This window comes from Filicampus tigris, chromosome 11 (genome assembly GCF_054856515.1).
Source record: "Filicampus tigris isolate MCC_2025a chromosome 11, RoL_Ftig_1.0, whole genome shotgun sequence".
NCBI classification, from domain to species: domain Eukaryota; kingdom Metazoa; phylum Chordata; class Actinopteri; order Syngnathiformes; family Syngnathidae; genus Filicampus; species Filicampus tigris.
Window position 1 is genome coordinate 20,350,507 of NC_141227.1, and position 11,827 is coordinate 20,362,333.

The window sequence follows — 11,827 nt, forward strand, 5'->3', positions numbered from 1 at the left end:
GTGGTATAAGCGGAAGTGACGTAAGGGCCTGCCTCGACCGCTGCCGCTGCTGCAAATTGTGCTTTCTCTCACCGCGGTGATGCGGGAGCAGGATGCGCGCGCGTGTGAGGGTGGCATGCGTGCATGACGTCACCGCTCCATGTCCCGTGCGCCATTTTGGAAAGGGGGAGAGGAGAAAAAAAAATCTCGGATAATTTGTGTGGTCTTGACAGATCCCGAAGTCCCGGCGTTTGGCAGCGATCGTGGATGTTCACCGTTAGCACCGAGCCAGCCGCGCGCGTCGTTTTGGGGATCGGACGCGCCGTGTACAGCAAAAAGCGCTGCTAAATGAAGCAATGGCGGGTGAGCGACTTTAGAGGGAAGAAGGGAAGCAAAAGGATTCACCACTTAGCTTAGCTCGTGTGTTTGTGTATTTTTTTGTGTATGCGTGTATATGTGTATGTATGTGTGTGTGACAGAGAGAGAGAGAGAGAGAGAGAGAGATGGCCCTGGGTGTCTGCAAGTTAGCTGGCTAAGCTAACTAGCGTGCTAGTTGTCAAAACTGTGTTACTGTCAAGTCTTTTTTTTTTTTTTCGTCGAAACGCAATGCGCTGTCACGACATAATTGACATTCTTCTCTGTTCTTTTTTTCTCTTTACCTTCTAGGGGTTGCAGGAGGAAATGATTTTCAGTGGTGTTTCTCTCAAGTGAAAGGAGCGATAGATGAAGATGTTGCGGAAGGTACGTGGCTAACGTTAGCATGGCTAGGCTAGAGAGGAGGAGGAGGCGAGCAAGCCGCTCTGCTGCGCTTGGCGCGGGTGACTTAGAGGCCGGTGTCGGTTCGGCTACGATGCCTGAAAGGAGTGCGTTTGTGTATTTGTGTGTCGAGCGTGTCGTTTGAAACGGTGACACTACTGTGTGTGCGGCTAGCTAGCCGAATGCTACACGGCAGCTAGGCTATTAAAGGGGGAGCGCCTGTGGACGTGACGTCATTGCACTGCGCCCATAAATTGTCGTCTGACATCACGCTCGAGTTCATTCATTCATTCATTCATTCAATGGATCAAGTATAATGATCGATTGTACAGTTAGCAAACAATCGGTTTAAGGTATGGATTAGAAGGGAAATGCAGGTTAACGTTATATAATGCCAATACTTAACGAATAGAAGAATAACAAAGTAAATGTAAATTCAATGTTGGCCTTCATGTGTAATTTCAGGATCAACTGAAAATGCATTTAAAATTAACTAAATTTGAGCTTTCTTCATCATTTCAATGCACGTCCAACTGATAGATCAATATTTTATTCATCCCATGAGGGGAACTAGATTCTTACAGCAGTTACACCAACAAAAAATAGGAGCAACCATCACAGATTAAAAAGAAAGACAAATACAAAAGCAGCATTTGAGAGGTTCCAAGGGGGAAAATGACATCAATCGGGGCCAGAGGTAGACTGTGATTTAAGACGGGCTCCAGACTGCCCCTAAATGGTGGCATTTTGCCCTTAAAATTTGAATCAGCGCAAGTACATTTTTCATTGACTTGTGCATATGTGACCAGTAACTTTGCAATTAAAAAAAAAAAAAAAGAATGTTTTATTGATGACTGACTTCTGCTCCACAAAATGAGTGGAAAGTTTACAGTGAAATTAACACTTCTGGTACTACATGCTGAACTAAAATTATATTCCATCTATTCCATTCGTACCTGTGTCCTTAAATCCAAGCCTGGAGAGTCTTTGTCGCCATTATGCCAGAGTGCAGTCTATGAATGGAGCGTCATTTCCAAAAGCCTGTCAAATTTCCACAGTCTTTCCTTTATTTCACACCCATTTCCTTTTGTTGTATTGTTATACAGTATTAGAACTACAGTGGCAAGGGCAATCCGTTTCTTCCTTGACAATCACGCCACGTTTTTTGTGGTTCTGTAAAAATAATACAGTCATACAGCATATCTGGAGCTTCAAAATGTTGATTCTTGATTAGAAAATCAGTGTGTGCGGTCACTCGGCAGGTGTGCAGTTTTGCTTTCGCAAAAGCAACTCGCCAGTGCGAGCCTTCAAATGGGATGTTCTCAGAGGGAAGTGGCCACTAAGCTTTTCAATCCATTCAATCCCGGGCATTTATGTACCGGTATATGTTTCTCAAATTTCTTCCAACGTTCAGCGCAAAAGAGGGTCTGAAAATCTCTGGCAGTGAATGAGTTAATGTCTTGTCAAATAGAGATTTCTGCACTTATGAACATTCCCGTTGCCCGAGTCAATCTATTAAATAATAATCTCATAGTATGCTGTCAGATGGCCACAAATGTGCATTTGAATTGCTCTGCCTGTCACTATACATCACTGGCATGGAAAGATGAACAAAGATGCATTGAGAGTAAATACGTGATCATTTTCCGCCCAGGACAGTGAAATTGGACAATTTCCTACGGTGGTTGCTATAAAGAGAGGAGGGCCGTATACTCTGAACAAAGACAACTTGATACAAGTTGTACATGTGCTACGCTTGTGTCGAAGGATGTATGCTTGTTTATACAACATGCGACGCGGCCTACGGTTGTCGTCGTCGTCGTCATCTGTCATTTGATCTGTCTGATGAGCTGCTTGACCGCAGTACAAACCGTGAGATTTTGATTCCAACACTGTTAAATCGGGGAAATGTTGAGGTTTATCTTTTGGTTCCACAAATCGTTTTGACACTCGGGTCGTCACGAATACATTTTTAAGTACTAGTCAACTGTTTCCATGTGTCATCATGTATGCATTAAAATGGAAATGATGTTTTTGTCATTTTATGCTTGAGAATATTTTTTTTGTTGTGATCAGTGATTTTTTTTTTTTTTTTTAACAGTATGTGACTAATGAATGGAGATATTTTATCATCATCATCATCGCAGCTTGTTGTTTCTATTTTTAGCTGACATAATCTCCACGGTTGAATTCAACTATTCCGGAGAGCTGCTCGCCACGGGAGACAAGGGCGGCAGAGTCGTGATATTTCAACACGAGCAGGAGGTATTTCAGTCCCCCCCCCCCCCCATTTTGAGCGTACTTTATGCATTTGTCGTCTATATCGTCCAATGAGTCACTGATATCGATTTCTGTCTTTTTTTTTCACAGTCTAAAAATCGTCCGCACCTGCGTGGCGAGTACAACGTTTATAGCACTTTTCAGAGTCACGAGCCTGAATTTGACTACTTGAAAAGTTTAGAAATTGAGGAAAAAATCAATAAAATTAGATGGCTACCCCAACAGAATGCTGCTCACTTTCTACTTTCAACAAACGGTAAGAAATATATATATTTTTTCTCCCCTGCTCTGTCAAAACGTGTCGTTTCTCATCCAACTTTTCTTTTGGTCAGATAAAACTATCAAATTGTGGAAAATAAGCGAACGAGACAAGCGGGCGGAAGGCTACAACCTGAAATATGAAGATGGCCGACTCATAGACCCCTTTAGAATCACCTCTTTACGGGTACGTCCGCTTTCACACACCCATTGTCTCTTTTTTGGAGTGAGCCCGGCCTTACGTGTGCCTTGCGGTTGCCTTTTTGCAGGTACCGGTGCTAATGCCGATGGATCTCATGGTAGAAGCCAGCCCGCGGAGGATCTTTGCAAACGCGCACACCTATCACATTAATTCCATTTCTGTAAATAGTGACCATGAAACGTACCTCTCTGCAGATGACCTAAGAATAAATTTATGGCACTTGGAAATCACAGACAGAAGTTTTAGTATCCTTTTTCTCACGGCTGCGGAGATTCTTAGTCATCATCCAGAAGGTGGAAATCTGCTGAATCGAGGAAACTGGACTCGTCTTGTTTGTAAAAAGGTGTTTGGTAACCCAAAAAATGCTCCAACATTTTTATTTCTTACATTTGAAAATTTTGGGCGATTTTAGCAAGATTTGCTTTTGCGGGGCCACATAAAATATGATGGGCCAGACCTTGCCCCCGCCAAGCCTGAGTTTGACACCAGTGGACTAAATCCTCGAGAGACATAAATAGAGACTACACACTTCTAAATTTAGAACTGAAGAAGCCTTTGGAGTCCAGTTGCCTTCCTTCAACCTTTTGTTTGTTTCTTATATGTCAGCGGTTTTGTTTTGCATTCTGATGCTGCGCAGCGGCTCGTTGTCGCCTTTAACCCCGCCCCCTCCCAGATATTGTAGACATCAAGCCCGCTAATATGGAGGAGCTGACAGAAGTCATCACGGCGGCGGAGTGCCATCCCCACCAATGCAATGTATTTGTGTACAGCAGTAGCAAAGGCACCATCCGGCTGTGTGACATGCGCGCGGCGGCGCTCTGCGACCGGCACTGCAAGTGTGAGTAGCCGTCCGTCACGGCGCCCTAGTCTCGGCCGTTCTGTTTTTCAATGGTTCTTTTCGTGTCCGATCGAAGTCTTCGAGGAGCCAGAGGATCCGAGCAGCCGCTCCTTCTTCTCCGAGATCATCTCGTCCATCTCAGACGTGAAGTTCAGTCACAGCGGGCGCTACATGATGACACGTGACTACCTCTCTGTCAAAGTTTGGGACCTCAACATGGAGAACCGGCCAGTGGAGACGTATCAGGTATATATATTTGCAGATTTATTTTGTAAGGCAGCTGATAAGACTTTGGAAGCATTGAATTACACGGTCCAGTAGTCCACTTAAAAGTGAAGTTACTCCATAAATGAAGGTTTCATGATGTCAGCGTGTTAAACGTCGTCCCCGGTCCGGTTGTCTGTCATTTGTTACTGATTTGCTTCATGGTTTTGTTTTCGCTTCAGGTCCATGAATACCTTCGCAGCAAACTGTGCTCCCTGTATGAAAATGACTGCATCTTTGACAAGTTTGAGTGCTGCTGGAACGGCAGTGACAGGTCTGTACTCTTTTTGTCCAACTACTGTGCCATGAGAGACCATCAAATTATATAATTTCACGCCCACCCCACCTCGAATTTATTTTTCATGAAAATATTTTTTTCAATGTTCTCCAGTTAACCTATCTTTGATCATCTTTCATGCCAGTGACGTACAGGGACAGGCAGAACAATTACATGCTCTTCCACTAGATGGCAGAATGTGCAATTAACCTGTGTATCCACCTGTTGCCGCACATACAACAGACAGAGTTATAGCTTTGTGTCAAACTATTTCACACAAAATACATTTTTGAGTAAGAGATCATTTCAGCATCCAGTGGACCCTCTTTTATCACAAGGACACGTTCCAAATGTATACACAACTGGTGGACATTTGTGCTAGAGACCATATATTGATTAAAAAAAAAAAAAATAGTTTTACCACCCGCGCATCCTTTAAATGCATTCAAACTCATTAAAACACACCTTTTAAAGTATTCCTTGGAACCTGTTATCACGCTTGCTCGTACAGTTCTCCAAATGAATGCCAAAGTGTAATTGAAATTTACTGTATATCTAACACCAAAATGTGCCAAATAAACCATATCATGTCACCTTGACCAACACCGGCTAGTTTAATGTGAATCGTTATAGACAGGCTAACGAAAATTAGCATGAATAAAATTAACTGCTTCTTCAATATATTCTAAGAAACAAAACATACAAAAGAGATATTTCAAATGCAGAATGGTCCAACTAAACCATCTGATTTAATCTTGATGAAAGTTTGCTATCTTAATGCTAATATATGATGCAAAACGTCATAGGTAGGCTAACGGAAATTAGCATAGATGTTATGGAAGATACCACTTAAACACACTTGTCTGCCTCGACTTATACTGCATTTTTCCAGCTGCCCGGTGTGTCTTGCTGTATAAACTCAAATCATTGCTTTAAAAAAAAAAAAAAAAAATCTGCGATATCGGTAAAGGTTGGGAAACACTGCTAAATTTCCTCCCTCTCTTCCAGTGCCATCATGACAGGCTCGTACAACAACTTCTTCCGAATGTTCGACCGCAACACCCGGCGGGACATCACGCTGGAGGCGTCCCGGGAGAGCAGCAAGCCGCGGGCCACGCTCAAGCCGCGCAAGGTGTCCACGGGCGGCAAGCGGAAGAAGGACGAGATCAGCGTGGACAGCCTGGACTTCAACAAGAAGATCCTGCACACGGCCTGGCACCCCAAAGAGAACGTGATCGCCGTGGCCGCCACCAACAACTTGTACATTTTCCAGGACAAGATCAACTAGAAGAGCAGGACGGGCTTTGGGCGTCCCTGTTGTAGTTCAGCCTACTACTACGTGTCCATCTGTATAAGAACAACAAGAAAAAAACGGCCTCGTCGTCCTCCCGGTGAAGAATTTTCGAAAAGCACGCGTCTACTTTTTTGGAGGCCGACCCGTAGGTCTGTTTTATTTTGAATCTAAGCTTAGGTTGTTTTTTGCCTTTTGGCATCAGGGCAATCACCACGCCCCCCCCCCCCGCGCCCCACCCCAAACCCCTCCGGCTCCCTCCCTCCCCCTCCCCCCAGTGACCCAGAAAATGCCCTATCTGGGTCTAATTGACGGAGGTCAAACTCTTGAACGTCGATGTTTGTGTTGACATTTTTAACCTTCGTTTCACCATTTTAAAGGCTCGGAAGCCAACCCCCGCCCCGCCCTCCACTCCGAGAAGTGACGTCGTACCGCCGTCTGAAAGGTTTCCGAGCCCCGAAGAACGGATTATCGGCTGGTGGGGAAAAAAGAAAAAAAAAAAAAAAGAAGGAAAAGCCAAACTGTAACATTCCCTCCCTCCCGTCGGCCGCGTATCTGCTGGTGGAGGTGGCCGTGAATCTGGAGAGTGGACTCGTTTTTTTTTTTTCCTTTCTTTCTTTCTTCCCCTCCTCGTACTTACTTTCTCTCCCCCCCCCACCCATCAATACAGTGACCTGATTTCACTGACTGTATCTACTCAAGTACACCTTGTCATCCACATAATAAAAAGAAACTAAAACGACAGATGTGTTTTTAAATTTAGAAGTATGTATATTGCTTTGCATGTTTTTATGTTGTAGAGAGGTGGAACATGTCCAGTCGCACCACTGTCTTTTTTTTTGGGAGCAGATCTCAAGCAAAACGTGTTTATTGAACTACTATTTTGGGGCTACCAGTTCCGCAGCCACTGTTGGCCACAACTAATAATGTGTGTGTGTGTGCGTGCGTGAGTGAGTGTGTGTGGATCAAGATCCTCTTGATTTGGGAGCTTTTTTTTTTTTTTTTTGTGGGCTGGTAAAGCACACGGCACAAGACGGACAAAGGGAATCTGCAGCCTTAATTCCGACTTTCTATGAGTGACAAGTTACGCCCCCTCCCCAGCCCGAACCTCATGTGCATTATTTGTTAGTTCCGATTTTCGAGCGTGATGTACTGATACGCCGCTGCTACGTGTAGCTGTCCTATGAATACACATTGCACACATACACGGCGGTGATCAAGAGTGCCTCCCAATCTTAGGAGTGTTGACAGCCCTCATCCGTGTCCTTCCTGATTCGGGAAGTTCCTCCAGACACATCGATGTGAACGCAGACATGAAGGTTACACGTACATTCAGACAAAACACACAACGCATTGTCTTTGTCCATTGATTCCTAACATGGTGGCAATGTATTTCACTTGTTTATTATTTTGACCAAAGTTCAATAAAATTTTAATTGTCTTCATCTTTTGGGGGATTTTCTTTCACACAACTCACAAAAGCTGCGTGGGTTTTCAACTTTTATTGAACATCACGGACCATGCTTGAGCATCACATTTTCTTTTGTTTACAAATATCACAGCACAATTTGCAGTGAAGTAATCACAGTACACTAATGATCCCCTGGATACAAATGACAAAATAGTAATACACAGTACAGGTGATTTACAAACTGATAAGTGATTCAAAGCAAAGACGTACGACGGAGCAGTTCCTAAAACGTGCAGATCTTGAGGAAGCAACAGGAAACCGGTACAGGTCTGACGAGTCCGAGAGGGGGCGGCGTTTCGGTCATTTGGCCCACAGTCGCTTGATTTTTTTTCACATTCGTTCTTGTCATTTAAAGGCATGCTGAGGTCTCATCAAGGTCCGAATGCAACACTTCTCAGAAGGTGCTATGAGAAGCCAGGCGCTTCCCGATGTATATCCTAAAAATAGACGGGAGACCACATGAATTATAAATGAATTTTAAAAAAGAGAAACCCAACACAAATGAGTGCACTGGTACAATTAGAAACATATCAATGAATTTGACTAGCATGGAAGAATTTTTGGCAGTAGTTCAATTTAAAAAGAAATAAAACAATGTTGCACCACTCATATAAAAAAACATACAGTGAATGAATTCATTTTTCAAAATTGCAACTCCTTGAGATGCTCCCGTACTGCACCGAGCCTTACCCGAGGCCGATGGCGAGAATGTGCGAGATGATTAAGGAGGGCAGGAAGAGCTGCAGGAAGTCGGGCGAGAGGACGCCGCCCTTCTTCATGACGCTGCTGTTGCGCATGCTGAGGGCAGTGGAGCGCTTGGGGTGCTTCAGCAGGAACTCCCTGCGGAGGAGCACATCAAATTTTCATGGCCTGTCGAAGGTCACGACCACAGAAAATTAACACGTTGCCACATGGATCATTTTGTAATATTTTTAAGCAAGAGGCGCCAGGACACTTCATGTGGCAGAAAAGCGAGTGCCTACCCATCACATGAACTGAAAACAGTAACAAAAAATTAGGTTTGGGGTTGCGGCACCCCATCGTGTCATTCGGGTAAATTGATTGCTTTTCTTATGTTTGAATCGATTGTACAACCCCCCCGCCCCCCCAAAAAAACACACACAAACATCGAACCGGTAACATTTCATTTTTGGCAATACTCCATCATAAACAAGCTATGCTAGCGGTGTTGCTGCCTTGGCATCCAATGCAAATTTTGCTACTTTCAAATCTTGCTAGCAGCAGACTACATACTACAACTTTAAGGAGAATAAATGGAAATGCCGCTCAGGAGAATAAACTAACTAACCTACAATTAAATCACGAATCTCTCCATTCCAAGCAAAACTTGTGTACCTAATGTTGTCGCCACAGTGAATATCCATCCATCCATCCATTATCTGTACCGCTTCTCCTCACAAGGGTCGCGGGGCGTGCTGGAGCCTATCCCAGCTGTCTTTGGGCAGTAGGCGGGGGACACCCTGAACTGGTTGCCAGCCAATCGCAGGGCACACAGAGACAAACAACCGCACTCACAATCACACCTAGGGGCAATTTAGAGTATCCAATCAACTTACCATGCATGTTTTTGGAATGTGGGAGGAAACCGGAGTGCCCGGAGTAAACCCACGCAGGCACGGGGAGAACATGCAAACTCCACACAGGGAGGCCGGAGCCGGGATCGAACCCACGACCTCTGAACTGTGAGGCGGACGTGCTAACCAGTCGACCACCGTGCCGCCACAGTGAATATAATTAGGTAAAAAAAAAAAGAAAAGAAAAAAAGAATCATACTTTGGCGGATTGTTCTCGGGTCGACTGGACCAGTCCCAGATCCAGTCTGCGTTTTTCTTCATCATCAGCTCCACTTCCCGTCTTCTTTCCTGAAGGTCCTCGTCCGACTAAAAACACACATTGTAGGTTTGGTCAGGTTGAAAAAAATAAAGCACCAGGAAAGCAGGATATAAACATATCAACAATCACGTGTTTGTGCAACAGCAAACTAGTATTGGAGAATACTAACGGTTAGCTTAGCTTCTTCTACTACTAGTTCCTTATTCTGTTTATTTCTCTGTAGTCTGGATGACACCTACAGACGTCAGCGTGCTGTGTAGTTACAGACATTGTGCAGTATGCGTGTTGTTTGGGCATGTATACAATATCCTTGCTATCCAGCTTAAGGTCCATGTACTAGTACACTCTTTGTTTTCACTAGCAAAACACTTCAGCGCACTAGTAGAACAACTGTCTTACTTGTACTGCTTTTCCGACTATTACTAACATTTTTGGCTTATTAGTACAACCTTAAGACGGTATGAAATACATTATTTTCCATAAAGTCCATGCACTAGTAAGCTCTTCGTCCTCACTGGTAGGCCAACGTTGGCGTACTAGCGGTGCAAGTACATGTTACTAGTGAGACAAAAATGTGCATTAGTTGACAACTGTGTGCTACTAGTTCTACTAGTGACATTATAGAATTCTACTGGTTAACTCCTAGCGCTTCACTAGTGCTAACAGTAGCACGCTGATGTCAACTAGTGTCGTTTTCTTGCTAGTAACATGTGGTACTAGGATTCTGAAGTAGTCATTTTGGTACGCAGAAATGCCGTATAGTAACAGTGGAAAAAGGGATTGCGTAGTGCAATGAATTGTTTTTACTCTCCATAAATCTCTTTGAGATTTATTCAATGTCCTTAATATCCATCTTAAGGTCCATGTACTAGTATACCCTTTGGGCTCACTAGTAGGACAAGTACTAATGAGGTATAACGTTGCTAGTAGAACTCCGTTGTCAACTAGTGCACGGTTTGGCCTCGTTAGTAATTGTAGTTGTAGTATTCCAAAGCTGTCCTACTAGTGCAGAAATGCCAGTCAAGAGTAGGAAAAACACCTTCTAAAAATCAGTATGTGTGTACCCTGCTTTCAATTCAAGATAGTAGATCTTACTACATGCCGTACCTGCAAGCTGCTTCCCCCAGAGCCTCTCCACAGGAGGGGGGTCAGCGCTCTGCGTGGGCTATTGTAAAAGGAGAGCAAAGGGTCAAAGTGACTATCTACATTTCACAACCACTTAGTTCCCCTTTTGGAGCACAGACCTGTTGCACTGCGAACTTCCGCCCGAGCTGCTCCTGCCAGACTCGTGTTGGGCGTCCAGCAACAAGTTTTCCACGTCATCCTGTTGAGTGGACGTGGGCATGACGAGCTCCTGGCTTCCGTGGCGACTGTTGCTTTGTGAGGCTGCCCCGCTGAAGTGGAACTCCACCCACGAACCTGGAAAAATCATAGGGGGAAAATATAGAAACTTGACACAAAAAATCATTACAAGCTTGTGATACTTATTTGTTTGTAAATATAGGACGTTAACAGAATCCAATGGTAGCGCAAGCACAATACAATCCTTAGCTTGCATATTCGTCTTACTCGCAGACCCACTCAGAAATTTACAAAATACATTTTTAAGACTCTCGTAGTTAGGGTTCCCAACAGTGTTTATGCTAGCTAGCAACATTTATGAACAAAAAGCTGTCATTTTAAAACAATACCTTGCAGACTGTCCTCCGAAGAAGCGTCCTTTTGTATCGACATGGTGCCGCTTGGCCTCCTCCTTCGTTTTCAGCGTTGACCAAAGTGGCTAAAACTTCAAATGTGGCAAACTCGCGAAGCGGTGGTGAAATATCCACCAAGACACGAGCAGCTGGAGCTCCCTCACACAAAACACAATAACAATGACGCAACCAAGTGTTTACCTCGACGCTGATTGGCTAAATCGAGGGTGCGCGCAGCACGTATAAGACGTACGCTCCGCCCTCTCGGGCTAGACTGCGCATGCGCGGCCAGCCGGCCACGCGAGGGGAAACGGCCTCCTTTATTGCGTCCGATAAATGTCACAAGCCGGGGTTTGATAACACACCATGACATTTACACGATACATCACAAATAGAATGTTTCAACGGACCATGTCGGGGTAAATGTTGTAAGTCAATGAGTGGAGGCAGTGCTGCGCACTTGGCTGCAGGTGGCAGTAAAAGACCAGAAGACCCCTCACAGTGGCATTATTTAGCAACATTACACTCTTCCTAGGTCAGAAGTATTTGTTTGTACTTGACTTTGACATGTATTGAGTAATGATGATAGCAGGTTTCCTACACAGCTAAAATGTCAAAAATCAATTTTCCACACCCCAATTACTAGACTTTCAGGAAATTAAC

The 11,827-nt window shown here is 44.3% G+C and overlaps 2 protein-coding genes across 2 annotated transcripts; one reads left to right on the top strand and one right to left on the bottom strand.

The window, feature by feature from the left end:
• Positions 1 to 7,590, top strand: LOC147140082 (serine/threonine-protein phosphatase 2A 55 kDa regulatory subunit B delta isoform). Its single transcript, XM_086044834.1, has 10 exons — positions 1 to 342; positions 646 to 720; positions 2,903 to 3,000; positions 3,106 to 3,271; positions 3,348 to 3,460; positions 3,543 to 3,720; positions 4,149 to 4,313; positions 4,390 to 4,559; positions 4,760 to 4,851; positions 5,863 to 7,590. The coding sequence occupies exons 1-10, from the start codon at positions 336 to 338 to the stop codon at positions 6,140 to 6,142; spliced, it is 1,344 nt and encodes a 447-aa protein (XP_085900960.1). The 5' UTR covers positions 1 to 335; the 3' UTR covers positions 6,143 to 7,590.
• Positions 7,591 to 7,632: 42 nt separating this feature from the next.
• bnip4 (BCL2 interacting protein 4) lies at positions 7,633 to 11,364 on the bottom strand. The gene is made up of 6 exons (XM_086044835.1): positions 11,162 to 11,364; positions 10,715 to 10,889; positions 10,578 to 10,635; positions 9,411 to 9,517; positions 8,307 to 8,456; positions 7,633 to 8,053 (listed from the first exon to the last, which is right to left on the bottom strand). The coding sequence occupies exons 1-6, from the start codon at positions 11,202 to 11,204 to the stop codon at positions 8,011 to 8,013; spliced, it is 576 nt and encodes a 191-aa protein (XP_085900961.1). The 5' UTR covers positions 11,205 to 11,364; the 3' UTR covers positions 7,633 to 8,010.
• Positions 11,365 to 11,827: the final 463 nt, after the last annotated feature.